The 22,138-nt window shown below is 41.6% G+C and overlaps 1 protein-coding gene across 3 annotated transcripts in view; it reads left to right on the top strand.

Moving 5' to 3' along the window:
• The window catches only part of crlf3 (cytokine receptor-like factor 3), an 86,616-nt gene that overhangs the window by 19,383 nt on the left and 45,095 nt on the right, over nucleotides 1-22,138 (top strand). For 2 of the 3 annotated variants that reach the window (XM_073026454.1, XM_073026453.1), the window contains one exon: nucleotides 20,882-21,016. In XM_073026454.1, the coding sequence (XP_072882555.1) occupies nucleotides 20,897-21,016 (120 nt within the window). In that variant the 5' untranslated portion in view covers nucleotides 20,882-20,896. Of the gene's footprint in view, nucleotides 1-6,564; nucleotides 6,715-20,881; nucleotides 21,017-22,138 lie in introns of those variants that run through there. The other variant, XM_073026451.1, reaches the window with a different exon arrangement.

Here is a 22,138-nt window from a genome sequence, read left to right on the forward strand (position 1 = left end):
CCAGGAAAGGGGTCTGAGTCTAGCTGTGTGACTCACAAGTGAAGTGGGGAGAAGAGGAGAGCAGTGGTGATAGTGGATTTGTTAGTAAGGAGAACAGAGAGGAGGTTCTGTGGGTGAGAACAAAATTCCCGGATGGTATGTTGCCTCCAGGGTGCTGGGTCCAGGATATCTCGGATTGAGTCCTCAGCATTCTTAAGTGGGAGGGTGAACAACCAGAGGTCGTGGTTCATGTAGGTGGGTAGGACAAGTGATGAGGTTCTGCATAGGGAGTTAGGTGCTAAGTTAAAGGGTAGGATCTCCAAGGTTATGATCTCAGAATTGCTACCCATGCCATGTGCTAGTGAGGCCAGAAATTGTAACATTATACAGTCTCACACATGGTTAAAGAGTTAGGAGAGAAGCATAAGATTTTTGGATCATTGGGTTCTTTTCCAGGGGAGGTAGGACCTATACAAAAGGGATGATTTGCACCTGAACTGGAAGGGGGACTATATCCTAGTGGGAAGGCTTGCTAATGATGCAAGGTGGGGTTTAAGCTAGAGTTGTGGGGGGATGGGAACTTGAGTTCCAGAACAGTTAGTAGAGAGGTTGTGGAGACAGATGTTGGTAAGACCTCAGGCAAAGTCAGAAATCGAAAGGTTGAGCATGGTGCGACTAGTGTCCTGAGATTCCTGTATTTCAAAGCAACAAGTATCGTAGGAAAGGCAGGTGGGTCAGGGCATGGATCAACACCTGGAATTATGATGATGTATCCATTAGTGAGACTTGGTTGCAGGAGGGGCAGGACTGGTAGCTCAATATTCAATATTCAATACTCAATATTTGTTATAGTAGGTGGTTTTAACTTTCCACATATTGACTGGGAATTCCATACTAGATGGGATGTAGTTTGTCAAATGTGTTGAGGAAAGTTTCCTTAATCAATATATAGAAGTCCCAATGATAAGGAGTGTGATACTGGATCTGCAATTAGGGCAGGTGACAGAAATTTTGTGTAGGGAGCACTTTGCATCTAGTGACCACGATGCCATTACTTTCAAAGTAAGTATGCAAAAAGATAGGTCTGGTCCATGGGTTGAGATTCTAAATTGGAAAGGGGCCAATTTTGATGGTGTCAGTAAAGATCTGGCAAGTGTGGACTGGGACAGGCTGCTTCCTGATAAAGGTGTACTTGGCAAGAGGGAAGCCTTCAGAAGTGAAATTTTGAGAGTACGAAGATTGTATGTGCCTGTCAGAGTAAAAGGTAAAGAGAACAAGTATAGGGAACTTTGGTTTTCAAGAAATATTGAGACCCTGGTTAAGAAAAAAAGGGTGCATAGTAGGTATAGGCAAGTAGGAACAAATGAGGTGCTTATGAAGTATAAGAAATGCAAAATAACACTTAAAACGGAAATCAGCAGGGCTGAAAGAAGGTATGAAGTTGCTCTGGCAGACAAGGTGAAGGAGAATCCTAAGGCATTCCACAGATATGTTAAGAGCAAAAGGAACAAAATTGGTCCTCTGGAAGACCAGAATGATCCATGTGTGGAGCCAAAACAGAAAAGTTTTTTTTAATCTGTATTTACTCAGGAAATGGACACAGTCTATAGCAATGAGGCAAAGTGGCATCAACTTCATTGACTCTGTACAGATTACAGAGGAGGAACTGTTTGCTATCCTGAGGCAAATCAGGGTGGATAAATTCCCATGGCCTAGCAAGGTGTTCCCTCAGACCCAAGTGCAGAAATTTCCAGGACCCTAGCAGAGATATTTAAATCATCCTTAACGACAGATGAGGTACCAGAGGATTGGAGGATAGCCAGTGCTATTCTGCTATTTAAGAAAAGCTCTAAGCAGAATCAGGAAGTTATAGACCAGTGAGTCTTGACATCAATTGTTGGAAAGTTATTGGAAGGTATTCTAAGGGACTCTGTATATCATGTATTTGGATGGACATGAATTGATAAGGATGGTCAGTATGGCTTTGTGTGTGGTAAGTGATGTCTAATGAATCTTAGGTCTTTTCGATGAAGTTACCAGGAAAGTGGCTGAAGGCAGGTAGTGGATGTTGTTTACATGGATTTCAGTAAGGCATTTAACAAGGTCCTGTATGGAAGGGCGGTCAAGAAGGTTGGGTCGCTCGGCATTCAAGATGAGGTGGTGAATTGGATTAGACATTTGCTTTGTGCGAGAAGCCAGAGAGTAGTAGTAGATTGCCTCTGACTGGAGACCTGTGACTAGTGGTGTGCTGCAGCGATCAGTGCTGGGTCCTTTGTTTGCCATCTATATCAGTGATCTGGGTGATAATGTGGTTAACTGGATCTGCAAGTTTATGAATGACACCAAGATTGGGGGTGTAGTGGACAGTGAAGATGGCTATCATGGCTTGCAGAGGGATGTGCATCAGCTGGAAAAAAAATGGGCTGGAAAATAGCAGATGGAATTTAATGCAGACAAGTGTGAGGTGTTGCACTTCAGCAGGACCAACGAGGGTAGGGCACCGAGGAGTGTGGTAGAACAAAGGGATTTGGGAATATAGGTCCATAATTCATTAAAGGTGGTGTCACAGGTAGATAGGGTAGTGAAGAAAATTTTTGGCACATTGCTCTTCATAAATCAATGTATTGAGTACAGTAGATGGAATGTTTTATTGAAGTTGTATAAGATATTGGTGAGGCCTAATTTGGAGTATTGTGTGCTATTTTGGTCACCCATCTCCAGGAAAGATGTAAATAAGGTTGAAAAAGTACAGAGAAAATTTATATGGTTGTTGCCAGATCCGCAGGATCTGAGTTATAAGAAAAGATTGAATAGGTTAGGACTGTATTCCTTAGGACATAGAAGATTGAGGGGAGATTTGATAGAGGTGTACAGAATTATGAGGGGTATGGATGAGGTAAATGCAAGCAGGCTTTTTCCACTGAGATTGTGTGATTCTTCAACTAGAGGTCATGGGTTAAGAATTTAAGGGGAATATGAGGAGAAACTTCACTCAGAGGGTCATGTGAGTCTGGAACGAGCTGCCAGTGCAAGTGGTGCATACAAGCTTGATTTCATTGTTTAAGAGAAGTTTGAATAGGTACGTGGATAGTGGGGGTATGGAGGGCTATGATCCCAGTGCAGGTTGATGAAAGTAGGCATTTTAAATGGTTTCAGCGTGGATTCGATGGGCCAAAGGGTTTGTTTCTGTGCTGTCCATGACACCCGAACCAGTCTAGATAACTTCACTCGCCACACTCTGAACTGATTCCACAACATGTGGATTTGCTTTTAAGAACTCCACAACTTATGTTCTCTGTATTATCTATGTACTTGTTTATTATTTTTATTTGCACTTGCACAGTTAATCTTGTTTTGCACACGGTGTGTAGTTATTCACGCATTCTATTATTCTTTGTTCTGCTATAAATGCCAACAAGAAAATGAATCTCGGTCGTATATAATGACATCAACATTGATAAATTTTACTTTGAACTTTAAATCTATGCTACTGATTTGTCGACTCTTTAACCATGGAGGGCATCACAGCTGAGCTTAACCCTGTCCTAAAGACCAAGGATTTATCTCCAGTTAATAACTCTAAATATTGAACCTACCAATGCCTGCGGCTGAATAAAATGAGAAGAATATCAACTGCACTTTTTTTAAGGTGTTTTGGTACTTGAGTGGCTCAAAAATTTGCCATTGGGGGAAACTGATATTCTTTCTTTTTAAAAAATAATTTACCAACTTTCTAATTTTTTTTTCTGTAAATGTCATGATTCCATACTTGGGCAGACCAACATAGTTCCAGATTCACCCTCTGATGTTTGGGTCAGCTGGTACAGAAGAGCTTGCACACTTACTCTTCTGGATGAATAAACCTGCTTTAGATCAGCCTGTGTTTAGGCTTGAATGTGTCATGTGCTGCTGCCGATAAACCAGAGGAAATCACAAATTGCTGTGCCACACACACAGGAATTGAAACTGGGTGCAGGGCCATTTCAAAGCCTGGTTTAAACAAGTAACTTAAACCACCAAAGATCTATTTGCAATACACTTTTGAAGGGGTGCTGCATTATCAGAGATGCTGTCCTGGAGAGATATTAAAAGTATAACTGGATAAACATTTTTTTTAAAAAATGGTTTGGAATGACCAAATAGTGGGCTATGGTCAGGCCTATGTGAGTGATGTCATGTGTATCAGAACTTCTCCCTATGCCTGTGAAATATCCTGAGAAAAGGAAGAAAATTGGTATTGGTTTGTTATTGTCACATGTACCAAGTTACAGTGAAAAGTTTGTCTTCAATGTTTGTTCAGAAAAATGTGTAAAAGTGACCCAAAAAAGAGCAGTGTATAGGTAAACGATAAGGTGTGAGAACATAGTGAGGTGGATTGAGAGGTCTTACAAGAGCTGCATTCAAGAATGATAATAGTGATCCCATATAGAAGCTATCCTTGAGCCTGGTAGTATGTGTGTGGTAACTTCTACTTCACAAAAAGACCACTCGACAACTTGATGGCCAAAAGAGCATCTTTATCTGGGACGGCAAATGATATTTACAATACAGAGGCTTCCAGGTACCTCGTGCGGCATGGGTGGGGGAACTATATACAATGCATACTGGGAGTAAAAAGAGCGGAAGTAAAGACCCCGCCAACCCCGGATCCCACCTCTTGCTACCAACAGCTTCCCAATTAGTATTAACTTACTTTTAATAATACTCACATTACAACAACGTGCTTTCAGGCTTTTGTTTCTTCTGCCTGATGGGAAAGAGGAGAAGAGAGAATGTCTTTGGTGGGTGGAGCCTTTGGTTATGCTGGCTGCTTTACCAAGGCAGTGAGAAGTTTAGACCTGCATAGAGGGGAGGTTGGTTCCTGTGACGTTACGAGATGTGTTCACAACTCTCTGCTGTTTCTTGCAATACTCTGCAACTGGATCCTTATTGCTGTTGCTGCTTCTTGCTCGTTGTGGTCTATTGGTCAGGAGCTGGTAGCAGAATTAGATATGCTTCCAACCAGCTGGAAGCTTTCCAGTAGTTTGAGAACTTGTGCATCATCCTGACACGTGTGGGCTTCTGTAATGTTTTTGAAGGGTGGTGTTGCCAGCAAAGCTAACATTTGTTTCCACGCCTGACTGCCCTCAACAAAAGTATTAGTGAGCTATCTCGAACTCAAAAGAATTCTTCACAATACTGCTGGACATGGAGTTCTCCATAGCCATAAATTCCAAGCTGGGGCAGGGTGTGACTTGGAAATTTGTCCAAGATGCTGTTTCCTTGCACATCTTGACCTTCAGGTGGAGGATGTGATGCCAATAACAATAACAGAATAACTATGTATATTGTTCTTCAATTGGTCTTATAACAGTAGGATAGAAGCTGTTCTTGAGCCTGGTGGGACATGCTTCTAGATTTTTATCTAAAAAGAGAATGGATAAAAACCAAACTGGAGAGAAGGTGGGGTGAGGAGAGAAGAAAATAAATAGGAATTTATTTTCTTTAACCTTTTAACCCTATCCTTCCAGTCTCTTGTCACTTCAAACAAGGTGTAACAGCCTGAAATGGCTCTGGCTTGAAGAAATTTGGTGAATTACCAGTTTGTCCCACAAATAGTTATACAGATATTAAAATGAAAGTTGCCACCTCCCAAAAGTCTAATCGTGTTCTGTCTTCATATAACTTACAATTGTGACATCCCCTACCTCTGTCTGAGTTTTACCTAATCTCTCTCATTGAAACAAGTTCCTTGTTCAAATATCTCATCATTGTAGAAACTGATCAAATCATCTGCAAGCCTCCATACGCTGAAGTATAGTCCAAGTTCTTTGAGCCTCTCTTGTCTATGACATTATCTTTGCAATCCAGTACGTGGGTTTGATATCCATGATAGACAGGCTATCGTGTCTAGAGCCTCCTCTGACAACGTTTGCCCTGGGGTATCGGAGGTCATTTTCTACTTAGTAAACACAAGAGATTTTCCAGAAGCTGGATATCCAGATTAACACAACACTGGAGGAAATCAACAGGTCAAGCAGCATCTATGGAAAGGAATGATGTTTTAAGGGTCTCAGCCCAAAATGTTGACTCTTTTTATTCCTTTCCATAGATGCTACCTGACCTGCTGAGTTCCTCCAGCATTTTGTATGTATTGCTCTGGATTTCCAGCATCTGTAGAATATCTTGTATTTGCCTTTACAGTAATGCTGACCACAATACAGTTAGCATTTTCATAGGATGTGGAACAGTACAGAGCACGAACAGGACTTTGGACCCACCTTGTATGATGCTAAATTAACTAATCCTTTCTGCCTGCACATGATCGATATCACTTTGTTCTCATGTTCTTTTGTCTCTCTCAAAGCCTCATGAACTCCACTATTGCACTGTATCTGCCCTGGCAGAAGGCTCCAGGCACATGTCAATCTGTCTTTCTGAAAGAAAACATACCCTACACATCCCCTTTAGATTTCCCCTGTGTCAGAGCAACACCTTTGAGTATTTAACATTTCTACTCTGGATAAAAGATTCAGGTTGTCTCAATGCATCTTATTTCATCAGGTCTCCCTACAGCCTCTGATGCTCCAGGGGAAACGATCCTTGTCTGTCCATCCTCTCCTTGTTGCTGACCCTCCAATCCAGGCATCATCCTCGTAAACTTCTGCATCCTCCCAATCCTTACTAGAATGGATCAATGAGAACTGCATGTTGTGCTCAAGTTGCTTCCTAACCAAAGTCTTATACAACTACTACGTATGTATTTTATCTTGTCATGTTTGTTTCCTATATGCTGAAGCTCTTTTCCAAATTATTGATTCTAATTTCCAATTTCCAATCTTCTAAATGCTGGAGAACACTTGCTGAACGGAATGCAATATGTACTGGTTCTTGCTGGGATAAGAAGTATGGCTGATGTTGATAAGGGGATGAGGTTTCTGCTCCGAGTTAAAAGGTTTCAGGGGATGCATACTGATTTTTGGTGTACACTCAGGAGTAAACTGTGTAGTCATTTCTGCAGTAGCCACACACTTTCATGCTGTTAAGAGTTGTGATGACGAGTATCAGGTAGTGCCAGTATAATGACCTTCAATGTCTCCGGAGCACCTTTTTATAGCACAGTTTATTCAGGAGTCTAACTTTGATTACTCAGTTCCTGTTAGACAGGGAGCACAACCTATATTGTTTTTTTCTCATTGATTTTGTTTTTCCTGTTCTGTGGTATTAGAGGTTAGTTGTCTCATTTTCTGCCCCACTTTGTGTTGAAGTCAGTTACTCAATAAAGATTAGTTTTATTTGTCACATGGACATCAAAACATCCAGTGAAATGTGACATTTGTGTCAATGAGCAACACAGCCCAAGGATGTGTTGGGACAGCCCTCAAGTGTCGCCATACTTCTGACACCAGCACAGCATGCCCACAACTTATTAACCCATGTGTCTTTGGAATGTGGGTGGAAAACATCACCTGGAGGAAACATACAAACTACTTATGGGCAGTGGCAGGAATTAAACCCAGGTCACTGGCACTATCATAGCATTATGCTGACCACTGTGCAATGTTGTGACTGGGATTTCACCAGAGGTGGTATCAAGCCATGGTGAGGAGGGTGATTAGATGTTTTATAAACGTCTTTAGCTGTAACCCTGATCTTTTTCATTTACAATAAATTACAACTCTAAGATTTGCCCTCCTATGGGCAGCCATGAAACAAAGAAACACGATAGAACCCATTCAAGGAAAAATCTAATGCCCAACATGAGAAAGAAAAACACATTGTACAAATGGCGAAAACTGAGCCACTTCAAACCAGGAGTCTAGTGGTGTTCAGCGCTGCGCCACTCACCACTGCAGGCTGCACGCAGAGCCATTCTTTGCTGAAGTGCCCCAGTCTGTATCGATCATCCCAAACAAACTGCTGAAAAACAACAAAAAGTAACCAGAATCCAGAAATATATGCATCATGAACCTCAGTCACTCAAAATGCCAATCAATGCTTGCAGCATGAAACCCAAGGCTCCTACATTTTCCTCTCATGGCAGCTAGCCAGATCACTTAATCAGCCCAAGAACACACCATCAAAATGTAACTCTCAGGTTCCAATCACCTGCAGCTTAGTAGTAGCAATGCATTTGGAAGAAGTAGTAGTAAAATGTGTGTGTGTAGTGTAGGCCTCCGTTAGTTTCGATAGACCATGGATTTACACCTTGGAGTGCAATCCTGGGCAAAGTTTTTTTTTAATGGAAGACCGGCAGTTGCCCAAGCTGCAAGTCTCCCCTCTCCACGCCACCGATGTTGTCCAGGGAAGAGCATTAGAGTAGTAAAATAGCAGTTTTGTGAACAGTCTGCAGGACATTATTGGTCACATTGTTTGCAGGCCCCATCTTGCAATAACATCATAGAAGTAGAGTCTTGAGTAAACGAGACTAATGTTTTCAAGCTGTGACCAGTGGATTGAATGACCATGAATGTCAGATTTTTGGTTTGTTATTCTGGTAGTTGGGCATTGTAGGGACTAATTCCTGAGATCTGTATAATCTGTACAGGTCAGTAAAAAGGGCCCGGAGGATCATCAGGGACTCCAGCCATTGTAGGGACTAATTCCTGAGATCTGTATAATCTGTACAGGTCAGTAAAAAGGGCCCGGAGGATCATCAGGGACTCCAGCCATTCTAGACAGCTGAACCGCAAATTGTTTCAGCGGCTATAATCTGGCAAACGGTACGGCAGCATTAAGGCCAGGACCATCGGGCTCCAGGACAGCTTCTTTCACCAGGCCAACAGATTCATCAATACACATTGACCTGATTGCATATCTGACTGTACATGTATATAAAACAATTATGTATGCAATTTTAGTGTTGGGGCAATATGCCCTCCACATTTCTCCTCTTTATTGCATTTACATTGCGATGGAGACACAACATAAAGAGCTTTACTCCATTGGATGTAAGAAATAAAATAAATGAATATTAATCTGTGAAGTGGCATAATAGTTGTTTATTTTGTCTCCACCACCCTCACCACTGTCTGAGTGCAGTGCCTTTCCTCCCTTGCTGTATTCCCAGAAACTGCTGGAAATACTCGACCAGTTAGGCTAGAGTGTTAGCGTTTCAAATAGACAACCTTTGATCAAATTCTGAAGCATGGTTCCAATAAAAGGCCTTTGATGCGAAACATTTAACTGTTTCTCTGTCCAAACAGAGGAGTGCCCCAAAGAGACAGTTAAACGTAAAAACCCCAAAATACCCCCTCCCGCGCATAAGTGGCAGTGAGCAACAATCCCCCTCCCCCCACCAGCAAAAAAGAAGCATCAGCAGCTGCCACCAAGCACTCAAGCCTGAGCAAAGCAAAGGCAAAGATACAGACTTACCGTTATCCCAAAGACTTTGTGTTTCACTTGGTATACAACATACCACAAGTTCTCTCTCCCCCCAATAAGGGAGAAGGAGGCATCTTCGTTTTATCCTCAGCGAGCAGGGAGTCATAACAAACAACTTGCTGGTTTACAATGTTAAAAGTCTGTTACATCACTTTTTCTGAGCTCTGTTCCCAGAGATCTGAAAGATCCCGGGTTTTTGGACACACGGCAGAAGATTTTCTAACTCCCCCGACGATACACGGGTCTCTAGCTGTAACACTGACCCTTGATCCGCCCACCTCCAGAGCCCCAAGATCTTAGGCTTCCAAATCCAAGCTGGACTCCCAGGCTGAACTGTTGACGTGCCAAACAACATCTAGTCCTGAAACCCCCAAGAACGGGTCCCATTCCCGCAAAGAACCGAAATCAGCATGTAACTCTAGGTCAGGGTCTTCAAAAGAACCCTGAAAGGGAAAAGTAAAGATATTAAAGATGGAAATAGAGCTGTTTCCGAAGATGCAAGCAAAGGAGTCGCCGTTTAGCACCATCTTGACTTTGTTTTATTTCAGAATTCCTGTGTTCTTTTTGTGTGTCTGTACTGAAATGTTCCAAAGCTGGTTGCAGAGTTAATTTTTGGCTCTGTGCTCTCTTGTTTCCTCTGTTGTTAAATGTGCTATTCTGATGATTTCTCCTCCATTGAAGAGAATATTTTGTAGTTGGCTCAGATTTCTAAATCCTTGGGTGGCTCAATTCCCAGAGTTTGAGCTCATCCGATAACAGATGGGACTCGAGAAGCAGTGCAGCAGATGAGAAGGTTGAAGCAAGCAAACACATAGGCAATGGCATGACAGGCAGCTTGGAAGATCTGATGTGTTGAACTGGTGTTACTTTTGATGTGGACTTCAGGAGGGGAATTTGGGACAACACTTGCCAGTCCTCATCAAGGGGCTCAAGGGTGAGCGGCTTCAAGTTCCTGGGTGTCAACATCTCTGAAGATCTATCCTGGGTCCAACATCTTGATGCAATTACAAAGAAAGCATGTCAGCAGTTATGTTTCATTAGGAGTTTGAGGAGATTTGGTATGTCGCCAAAGATTTCTGCAAATTTCTACAGATGTACCATGGAGAGCATCATCGTATGGTATGGGGGCACCAATGCACAGGATCGGAAAGAAACTGCAGAGGGTTGTAAACTTGGCCAGTTCCATCATGGGCATTAGACAATCCACTATCAAGAATGAAGCATCCATTATTGAGGACCTTCCCCCACCAACCAAGACATGCCCTCATCTCATTACTACCATCAAGCAGGAGGTACAGGAGCCCGAAGGCACACACTCAAATGTTTTAGAAATAGTTTCTTCCCCTGTGCCATCAGATTTCTGAATGGTCCATGAACACTACCTCATTATTTTGCCCTCTTGCACTGCTTGCTCAATTTTTTTCTTGTAGTTTAACATAATTTTTATGTCCATGTGGCCCCTGTTTTTCAAACATTCACTTTACGACAGCTCGCTATTACAAAAGACCTACATTAGTACCTGTTTTCACTAACCAAAGAGGATTTTTGTTTTTACGATAAAAAGACGCCAACTTTATACGTGTGTTTACCCCGAGAAAGACTACCATGACCGTGAAACCTTGTGCGGGCAGTCGTGTGCGCATGTGTGCATGTACATATGTATGCGTGTATGTGCCGATTTAAAAAAAAAAAAAAAAAAAAATTCCTCTCCCCCTCTCCCCCTCTCCCCCTCTCCCCCTCTCCCCCTCTCCCCCTCTCCCCCTCTCCCCCTCTCCCCCTCTCCCCCTCTCCCCCTCTCCCCCTCTCCCCCTCTCCCCAAATCAATTTTGGCTTGCTGTCTTCCCGATTTTGATATGTGAAACTACACCGTACATACAATATTTCTACTTTATATAGGCTGTATATCATATAATTCCTGCTTTTACTATATGTTACTGTTATTTTAGGTTTTGTGTTATTTGGTTTGATTTGGTAGGTTATTTTTTGGGTCTGGGAACGCTCAAAAATTTTCCCCATATAAATTATTGGTAATTGCTTCTTCACTTTACAACATTTCAGCTTACAAATTGTTTCATAGGAATGCTGTACCTTAAGATAGCAGGGGAAACCTGTATTGCACTGATCTGCTGCTGCAAACAGCAAATTTCACATGTCAGTAATGTTACAACTGTGCCCCAACTCTGAGGGGCCGAAGGGTACAAAGTAGCCTCCTCCTTTTTGAGAATCGCAAGATCGCTATTAATTCAGGTCAGGAGACCCAGGAAATGAGAGAAAGACACGCAGAACCCACAAGGGGTTTGGAATGTCCTGGCCCCTCAGCGATACAAAGCCATGGGAAACGGCCATTGTCTCTTGGAGACGGAATTGTGTATTGAGCACTGTGCTATTCATCGAAGCCCTCAAGGAATGAGCAACGTGGGCTGGTTGGGGGATGGCATCATCCCAACCTGATTGACATCTGAGACCCCGTGAGTAAGGATAAAAGAAGGTCTGGGGAACAACCCCTTTAGACGCACCAGGAGAAACGCTAGAAATCCCGTGACAGCGTAATAGCGACAGCCGGTGGAAAGCCCACGTGCGTCCTTTTCCATTTGCCTCGGAATTGGTGGGCCTCACCACGGAAGAACGGCCTTAGCTAAAAAAAGGAGAAACCAGCCCCAACGACATTTCGAAGGATCGACATCATAAAAAGGAAAACTGGCAAGTTCTAAAAATCCATCTCTCTCTCTCCAACCAAAAGCCGCAGCCTGAATGAACTTGAGTGACTTTTATATTTCCATCGGACAATACATTATCCCCTAGACAACGATAGAGCTATTTCTTATTGATTATTATTATACCCGCGCTTTTAGATTTAGTATTGACGACGTATATTATCTGTATGTTTGCATTGATATTATTTTTGTGTATTTTTATCAATAAATACTGTTAAAAATAGTACCATCAGACTTCAACGGACCTCTCTATCTTTGCTGGTAAGTGACCCAGTTACGGGGTACATAACAGTAATAATAAACTGAATAATAATAAATTAATTAAATAAGAAATAATGATAAAGTCACGCTATTAATTAGGGAGAATGTCATCGCCGTGGTGTGCTGCAGAGATTGGTGTTAGGTCCTTTGATTGCTTTGGATGAGAATGTAGGTCACATGAATAAGTTTGCAGATGACTCTTAAAAACTGTAGTGGATGGTGAAGAAGTTTGCCTAAGACTGCAACAGGATGTAAATAACTGGGAAATTTGAGGAGGGAATGGGAACTGGAATTTAACCACTGATCCAAACCAGAGTCATGTAGAATAGCAAGATAAGTAAGTTTTGTTAATTGGCTAAAAGTGAATCTAAGGAATGTATTGGCAAACTTTCATTCTATGTGATGGGTCTTCCATTATGTTTGTTGGGTAATCTTCAATTTTCATGGCTGTACAGTCAAAGGTGCTTGTGTCATTGATGTTGGCAATGCCTGTTAGTGAATAGTCTGTGTATTACCTGCTATTTGCTGCCATTGGGACTTGGCTAATTTGTGGACATTAAAAATTGTATTTATAAAGTAAATTTTTGTCTTGAAGGACTGATTGGAACAGTTCTATCATACACGATAATGTGGAATCTGTGTTGTATTAGGCTGCAGGAAGGATTCCCAGTAATATTGCTTGGAATGGGGGCCTTGAGTTATAAAGAGAAATTGGATAGGCTGGAACTGTGTCCCTGGAGTGCAAGATGCTGTGGCTGACCCTACAAGAACATAGATGGGTTAGATGGTCTTTTTCCCCCCCAGAGTAGGGGAGTCTAAACTGAAAGGTTTTATGTAAGAGGGTAAAGATTGAATGGGACCCAAGGGGCAAGTTTTCCCACATAGGGTTGTTAGCAGAATGAGCCCTGATACAGGGTCTCAACCTGAAACATTGAATGAAACCTCCTACTTTCATAGATACTGTTTAACCTGCTAAGTGCTTACAGGATCTAGTTTTTGTGCTAAATAGTAATTCTGTATGTATCCCATCCCCCATCAAAAAGGCTTTAAAGCTCTCCGCTTCATTCTCAACAAATTACCCAACCAGTTCCCCTCCACCACCTCCCTCCTCTATGTCTGGCAGAACTGCTCCTCGCCCTGGACAATTTTTCATTCACTCCTCCCATTTTCTCCAACCTCAGTGGATAGCCTGGACATCTGCACTCACCCCATCTTCCCTCCGAACAGGGATAGAATTCTTGTCGTCCTCCCCTACCATCCCATGAGCTTCAGCATCCAACTCCTCATTCTCCACAAAGTCTGCCATCTTCCCAACTTCTATTTTCAACAGGATCCTGCCACCAAACAAATGATTACCTCCCTCCCCCCCTCCCCCCACCGGTTTCTGCAGGGATCACTCCCTCTGTAATTCTCTTGTCCATTCGTCCCTCCCCACTAATCTCCTTCCTGGCATGTATCCCTGCAAATGATGGAAATGCTGCACCTACCACTTCACCCGCAAATCTGTTGGGGTCATCTATTGTATCTGGTGCTCCTGATGCAGCTTCCTCTACGTTGTTGAGACCTGAAGTAAATTAGGGTCAATCATTTTAATTCCTATCCCCATTCAGTCCATAATGGCCTCTTCTGGCATGATGCTGCCAGTGTGTGTGGAGGAGCAACACCTCATATTCTGTCTGGGTAACCTCCAACCTGGTGGCATGAACTCGATTTCTCCTTCTGGTAATTTTCCCCTCCCTTTTCATTATTCTTCTGTTCTCCACTCTGACTTATTACTTCTCCTCGCCTGCCTATCATCTCCCCCGGTGCCTCTCCTTCCTTTTCTCCCATGGTCCACTCTCCTTTCTGATCAGATTCTTTCCTCTCCAGCCCTTTACCTTTTCTACCTATCAACCCCTAGTCTCTTACTTCATCCCCCTCTTCCCTTACCCACCTGGCTTCACCTATCACCTTCTAGCTTGTCCTCTTTCCCCTCCCCTCAACTTTTTATTCTGACATTTTGTCCATCCTTCTCAGTCCTGATGAAGATTCTCGCCCTGAAACTTTGACTGTTTATTCTCCTTCCATAGATGCTGCCTGACCTGCTGTGTTCCCTCACATTTTGTGTTGCTCTGGATTTTCAGCATCTGCAGAATCTCCTGTGTTTGTAATTCTGTATGTTCTCAGATTTCAAAGGAAAACCACTTTTATTTAAAAGCAAGACAATTTAACTATCTTTCCCCTTGTGTAGAATTTGGAGAGTACTTTGACTTCAAACTGTTTTAAACTGTCTTGAAGGGTATGTGAAAAGTGCTCTCAAAATGCAACTCAGTTATTTTTTTGTTCCAGTGGTTTAGGAATGTAGTGTGACACAAAAGACTGCAGATGCTGGAAATGTGTCACAAAGAAGCTGGAGGAACTCAGTGGGCCAGGCAGCATCTATGGAGGGAAATGTGTATCATTGAAGTTTCAGATAGAGACATTTCTTTTTAGTCCTGATGAAGTGTCTTGACCTGAGGGGTTGGCTGTTCATTTCCCTCTGTAGAGCGTACCTGAGCCATTGAGTTCCTCCAGTTCCTTTGTGTTCCTCTGGGAAAAGTAGCGAACCTGCTTCGCTATTGCTAGATTGTGACTGGTTTATAATGTGTTTCTCCATTCAATCCATTAAAGCTGTTCTGCCATTCCATCACAGCTGATTTATGATCCCTCTCAACTCCATGCTCCCTCCTCCCCATAACCTTTGATGTTCTTACTAATGAAGAACCTCTAAACCTCTGCTTGAAATATACCCAATGACTTGGCCTGCACAGCCATCTGTGGCAATGAATTTCACAGATTCACCACTCTTATACTGCCCTAAAATGGTTTAACATATTAAGCTTTTAACTAATTTAATCATCTTGTAAGTGGTGGCAGCTTTGTAATCTGTGCAGTGATGTTGGTTGATGGATAAATGCTGGTGGGACAGTGACAAACTTTTGTCCACTATTTCGCACTTTCAATGCCATACATATAAAATTGCACTCAGCTATATCTTGACTGGAGAGTAGAATCTCCTCTAGGTTTGGAAAGAAGAACCAGGGTGTTTCTAGATTTGTTTCTTGGCTTCCGATTTCCTTTTTCTTTTGGTTGCCATTAAACTTTTAGCTTGTTTCACCATTCAATTAAGCCGAGGCTGATTCATGCCACGGTTTCATTTATCAGCCATCACTCCATCTCCTTTAACTATTGTCCAACAACAAATCAAAGTCTATCTAATAAATCTTAACTAGACAATGCTAAACCCTTCTTCAAAGTATGCTTTTTGTAGGTAATTGAGGTTAAAAGCTGCTAGAGAAAATCAAGTAGCATGGGGAGGAGGGGTGAGGGATGAGAAATTGTCAACATTTCATATTAAGACCCTATGTCAGAAGGCTTGTATGATTGAAATTTTCTGGACTAACTTTGAAAAGTTTAGGAAATGGTTTATAATTGTACTGTTCGTTTGAATTGTGGGAGTGCTATGTTGGTATTGGAACATGCAGCAACACTTGTGGGCTGCACGTAGCACATCCCCAAATTGTGTTGGTTGTCATCACAAACAACATATTTCATGTCTGTTTCAGTGTAATTATGATTAACAAATAGAGTGCATTCCTATTTAATTGAGCCATCAGTTAATTGGGGCAGCCACTTATTTTGAACAAATCTTTTTTAAAAAAAACTAATTGAGACAATAGCCAGATTCCCTTCTTCTGAGATACTATACCACTTAAATGGGACAGGAGACTGTTGCATTTTGTGGTAATGCACAATTGAGACTGTTTCTAGCTAGTGTCAGTGGCATGCGCTTGAATAGTATTAGTTGCGTGTGTTTGTGTTCAAAATGCAGTGATTTTTGTCACTGATAGTTGGCGAGAAATTGTTGTAAAGCGATTCATAACTGTTTTACTCCCCATTTACAAGCCTGTAGATGCCTGAAATGGCAGCGAATGACAATGAAATGTTTCACTACTTCAAGTTAGGAACTACAAAGAATTTGAAGGTATCAACAATCATCTTGAAAGTTACAAAGAGAAAGATTTGGAGGATGCAATCATCAACAACATCGTCTGAAGGCAATCTATTATCTGCGCTAGGTGATTTTGTTGTTCATTTACAATGAAAAGAACATGGCAAGGATGAATTCCTCCATTGATTACTATTATGAGCTCAGTAGTAGTATTGGTAATATTCTAATTTGTTTTGTATTTCATTTAAGTACATAATTTGTTACTCAGTTTGTTTTCCACCTTAACTATTTGCATGAAACTGTTGCTAACTGGGGCAGCTACTTAATTGGGCCAATACTGGTTTTAATGTGTCCCATTTACTGGAATCTACTGTAAATCTAAAATCATGAATTGGATCACCTCCAAAACACAATTTGGAGTCCTGTTGAATGGACAGTTGATCTGAAAGTTCAACTGTCCATTTCCCTCCTAGCTCGCCTGACTGCTGAGTTCCTCCATATTTGTGTTTCTCCCCATCGTTTGCAGAGTACAGTGAATATTCAAATGTGCAGCAATTTCTAGAATGTTCCAGATGCACTGAAAAATCCCTTTTTCACCCAGGAGCTTGTTCAGATCGTTTTAATGAATTGTACCAAAGACCTGCATGAGTTGGTTGCAGAGACTTACAATGGTTTCAGAATTTACTCTCAAGGCCCCATTAACTGCCAGTTGCTTTCTCTGCTGATTTCTGTCAAGATGTTTCTCTGGCACTGTTTACATGGGCAGCTGTCGCTATGTTACTATTATCATAAAACGTTGTGAAGTCGATTTTCAGTGCATGATACAGTCCTTGATTTATTTCAATATTGGTTTTAAGGAAAGCCAATGTCTTGTATATGACCCAGAGGAATGGCTACATGACCATTCAATTAACCTGTATTTTGAGAGGTTATGTAATTCTAGCTTTTAAACTTTACATTATAATCAAATTTGAATGTCACTTAATAGTTTTTGCCAATTTCAACAAAGAGTAAAACTGTAAATTGGAGATTTATGGCGTCAGTTATGGAAATGGTTGTGATTCTGGTCTTTGTGGTACTTCTGAATTTGAATAGAGTGAGAAATATTTCTTTGGTGGGGAGACTGATGCTGAATGACCAAGGGACTACTTGTAGGCTTCATTAGAGGGAAACCAGTGTTCATGAACCAGTCCTCATCAGAGGTGAAGGGTCAGCAACTTTAAATTCCTGGGTGTTACCATCTCAGAGGACCTGTCCTGGACCCATCATAGAAATGTAATTGCAAAGAATGCACGCCAGTGCCTCTACTTCCTTTAGGAGTCTGTGGAGGTCTCGGCCCAAAACATCGACAGTGCTTCACCCTATAGATGCTGCCTGGCCAGTGTTCCACCAGCATTTTGTGTGCGTTGATCAAAAACTTTGACAAACTTCTATAGATGTGTAATGGAGAATGTATTGACTGGCTGCATTATGGCCTGGTATGGAAAGACCAACACCTTTGAATGGGAAAATCCTACAAAAGGTAATTGATCAAGGGTAAAGCCCTCCCAACCACTGAGCATATCTACATGAAATGCTGTCATAGGAAAGCAGCATCCATCATCAAAGATACCCACCACCCAAACCATGCTCTCTTGTCACTGTGCTATCAGGAAGAAGGTACAGGAGCTCACACCTCCAGAACAGTTACTTACCCCTCAATCATCAGGCTCGTGTACAAAAGGGGGATAACTATTCTCATCTATTGAGATGTTCCCACAACCAATTTATCTCACTTTAAGAATTCTTTATCTTGTTATTTCATGTTCTCCTTATTTATTGCTATTTATTTATATTTGCATTTGCAGTTGTCTTTTATGCTTTACTTGATCTTTCATTGAGTCTGTTATAGTTACTGTTCAATAGATGTGCTGTGTATACCTGCAGGAAAAAGAATCTCAGGGTTGTATGTGGTGACATATATGTACTCTGATAATAAAACTTACTTTGAATATCAATTACTGTGTGGCTTTGCATTGTTCTGAATAAGGATTTCCGAGTCCTTGTGTTGCTGCTGACTTGAGGTTGGTGATATGGCTGCCTCCAGATTGAATTTTGATGGCCACAACCTCTCCCTTCCCATTTCTTCTTGTCTCCTTGCCCCAGAGTTGCTTTTGAGAATGATGCAAATCTGCCTATGTACTTTGGCCTTGACGTAATTTTTCCAGTCTCAGCAGCCAGCAGAACCTTGGCATATTGGTTCACTATTCAAACGTGTTCCTGAACAGTGAAGTGTAGCTGAGAAAATTGTAGGCAATGCAGATGTTGGCTTCAACTGAGGCTTGACAAATTTCCCAGCAGAGATTTTGGGACTCATTTTGGCTCTCTTCCTCGAATACTGTGCCGCACCCAAGTTTCTAATTTCTTCCCTGATCTCGTATTACTTGGAGTTTAGAAGAATAAGAGATGACCTTATTACTGTTTGTAAACATCTAAGGGGATTTGACAGGGTAGGTGCTGGGATGTTTTCACTAGTGGAGGAATCATCAGCAAGGGATGTAGTTGCAAAATGAAGGGCCAGACATTTAAAACTGAGGTGTGTCAATGTTTCTGAAGAATCTGAATCAGATTTATTATCACTGACTTGTGTCGAATTTGATTTTTTTACAGCAGTACAGTGCAAAGACATAAAATTAGTGTAAATTTAATGTATATGCTATTATAGCGCTAGTGACCCGAGATCAATTCCACCACCCTATAACGAAGGTGGAGGGAGGGTAGGGCCCTGCCCCTCCCTCTTCAGTCCTGACAAAGAGTCTTGGCCTGAAACGTTGACTGCTCATTTCCACGGATGCTGCCCGACCTGCTGAGTTCATCCAGCTTATTGTACGTGTTAACTCAATGCATAAAAGCATGCAAATACAGTTGAGGTTCAGTTGTTCAAACCAAACACCAGAATGGGGAAGAAATGTAATCTTTTAAGTGATTGTGGGATAATTGTTGGTGCCAGACAGAGTGGTATGTGTATCTCAGAAACTGCTGATCTTCTGGGATTTTCATGCACAACAGTCTCTGGAGTTTACAGAGAATGGTGCAAAAAAAAAATCATCCCGTAAGTGGCAGTTCTGTGGGCAAGAACACTTGTTAATGAGAGAGGTCAGGGTTGTTAAAGAAAGTTCAGGAGAATAGCCAGACTGGTTCAAGCTGACAAGAAGGCAACAGTAACTCAAATAACCACACGTTAAAATGTTGGTGTGCAGAAAAGCATCTCTAGATGGACAACCTTGAAGTGGATGGGCTATAGTAGCAAAATGCCACAAACGTTCACTCAGTGGTCATTTTCGGTACAGGAGTACTTAATAAAGTGCCCAATGAGTGTACTTGAACTCTCAAATTGCCATGCATTTGACCCTGAATTGCTTTTGAGTGGCAAGAGTTCTCAGTCTTTTATGGCATAGACCCCTACAATTAACCGAGGGCTCCTTGGGATCCCCTCCTTCCTGCAGTAGTCTGGACTGATGCACCACTGCTCTGCAGCAGTTTGATTGTTTCCGATCTGTATTGATACTGGGTGTTTCTCTGCTCTTGCGGAACAATAAACTAATCACTGCTGATTTGTTTTCCGAATTGTGGTTTCAGATAATTGACATTTGTCAACTTGTCAGATATTAGCAATGTCAACAATTGTTGCTATGTACCTACTCCGAATTGTTTTCAGATTATGGCAACTTGAATTTAATCTGAGCAGTTGTTAGGAAATTTTGTGGCATGTGCATTGTTCAGAATGGTTTTAAATAAAATAGTTTGTCTGTATTTGAACAACAATTAGGCGCTGTCATAACCTGAGAGAGAACACGTAAGTTTCTCCACTGGATACATTAAGCTTAGAAAAATAGAGGGCTATTTGGTAGGGAAATTCTAGGCAGCTTCTAGAGTAGGTTACATGCTTGGCGCAACTTTGTGGGCCGAAGACTTGTAATGTATTGTAGATTTTCTGTGTTCTATTTGCAAGCTTTTTTAGCTTGTATAAAGTTTATTTGTCACTCATACATTGAAACATACATGAAATGTGTTGTCTGTTAATGACCAATGCAATCTGAGATGTGCTGTGGGGCACCTACATAATGCGCCCATAACTTACTAACCGTAACCCACTCATAAATGAAGTAATTCAGCCCGAAATAGCAACCGTTTATTCCTCTCTAAGAATGCTGCCTGACCTGAGTTCCTCCAGCATTTGTGTTGCTCTGGATTTCCAGCATCTGCAGAATCGCTTGGGTTATGGTTATAAATACATACGTCTATGGTACGTTACATAGGAGGAAATGTATGTAGTCACAGGTGGAACGTAGAATCTCCTTACAGACAGCGGTGGGAATTGAACCGCGGCTGCTTTCGCTGTAAAGTGTTAACGCTATCTGCTATGCTTTCGAGTAAATGTTTGAACTGTTGGTAAAATACTGGAAATGCGTAGATAGGTTGCATCTTTGGAGAGGTAGGCAGTTAATATTTCAGGCTGGAATGGCAAGTGGAATAAAGAGTTAACTTTAAATCAGAGCTTCCCGTTATTTCTCAGTGGGGCTAATAATTTCTTTTGTTTTGCTCTTGTGCTTAGAGGAAGATCACAATCATGGAAATTGAAATTCAGGCTGAGCTACTTAAGGAAGCCAAAGAAAGTATTGACGCAGCAAAGAATTACAAAGTCGAATTGGAACAACGGTTACAGGGCCTGAACCAGGCAAGGAAACAGGTTAGTCTCTTTTCTTTTGGCAATCGGAATGCCTCTTCGGTAAGGAGGAACTCTCGTGCAAGCAGTGTAGGTCGCCTCCTCTGGGTGTTCCAGACTACTTCACAGCCACCGAATTGTAATGTCAACTGTTGTATAGGAGCTATATTCAACAACTATGTGGCAATTGGCCATTTTAATCTTGTTAGCTATACCCACATCCAAAAACACATACAAGGCTGGCTTTTGCTATTCATCCCAAGTTAACCATTGAGTTGATTGTGTTGAACCAAGAAATAGAACAGTGCAGCATACAAATGGGCCCTTTCCACCCACGATGTTGCACTGAAATAATTTAAATTAGTAATCAAATCACCAGCTAAGCTAATCTGTTCTGATTACACAAAGTCTATATCCTTTCATTTCCTGCACATTCATGTGCCTTTCCAAGAACTTTTATATATTTGCCTCCATAATTAATGTTCAAAGTGCATGTATGTCTCCATATACATCTGAGATTCAATAAATCCATAATTGAATAATAACCATAATAGAATCAAAGAATTGCACCAACTTGGGCATTCAACCAGTGTGCAAAAGACGACAAATTGCAAATACAAAAAGAAAAGTAATAAATAAATAAGCAATAAATATCAAGAACATGAGATGAAAGTGAGTCCATAGGTTGTGGGAGCACTTCAGTGATGGGGCAAGTGAAGTTAGCCCCTTGGTTCAAGAGCCTGATGGTTGAGGGGTAATAGTTTCCTGAACCTGGTGTTGTCGATCCCAAGGCTCCTGTACAGCCTTCCTAATGGCAGCAGCATGAAGAGGGCATGCCCTGGGCAGTGAGTCTCTGGCAGTGTATTCCAGGTTCCTGCCACTGTTGCTTTTTTTTAAATTTTTTATTAGTTTTTCAAAACATTTTACAAAATTAAAAACCCCAAATCCCAATGAGGAGCATTAATACAGAGCAAGGTTAAGCATACAATAACAATATGCTACAAAGGAAGAGAATTTAACAAAAAAAGCACCTAAATTAAAGACAAGTGAGCTTAGTGTCCTCCCCAAACCCCACAACACAAGAAAAAAAAAACAACAATTCCAGACCAACCACCACACAATATAGAGAGTATAAGTCCGGACAGT

Source organism: Hemitrygon akajei, chromosome 22 (genome assembly GCF_048418815.1).
Source record: "Hemitrygon akajei chromosome 22, sHemAka1.3, whole genome shotgun sequence".
NCBI classification, from domain to species: Eukaryota; Metazoa; Chordata; class Chondrichthyes; order Myliobatiformes; family Dasyatidae; genus Hemitrygon; species Hemitrygon akajei.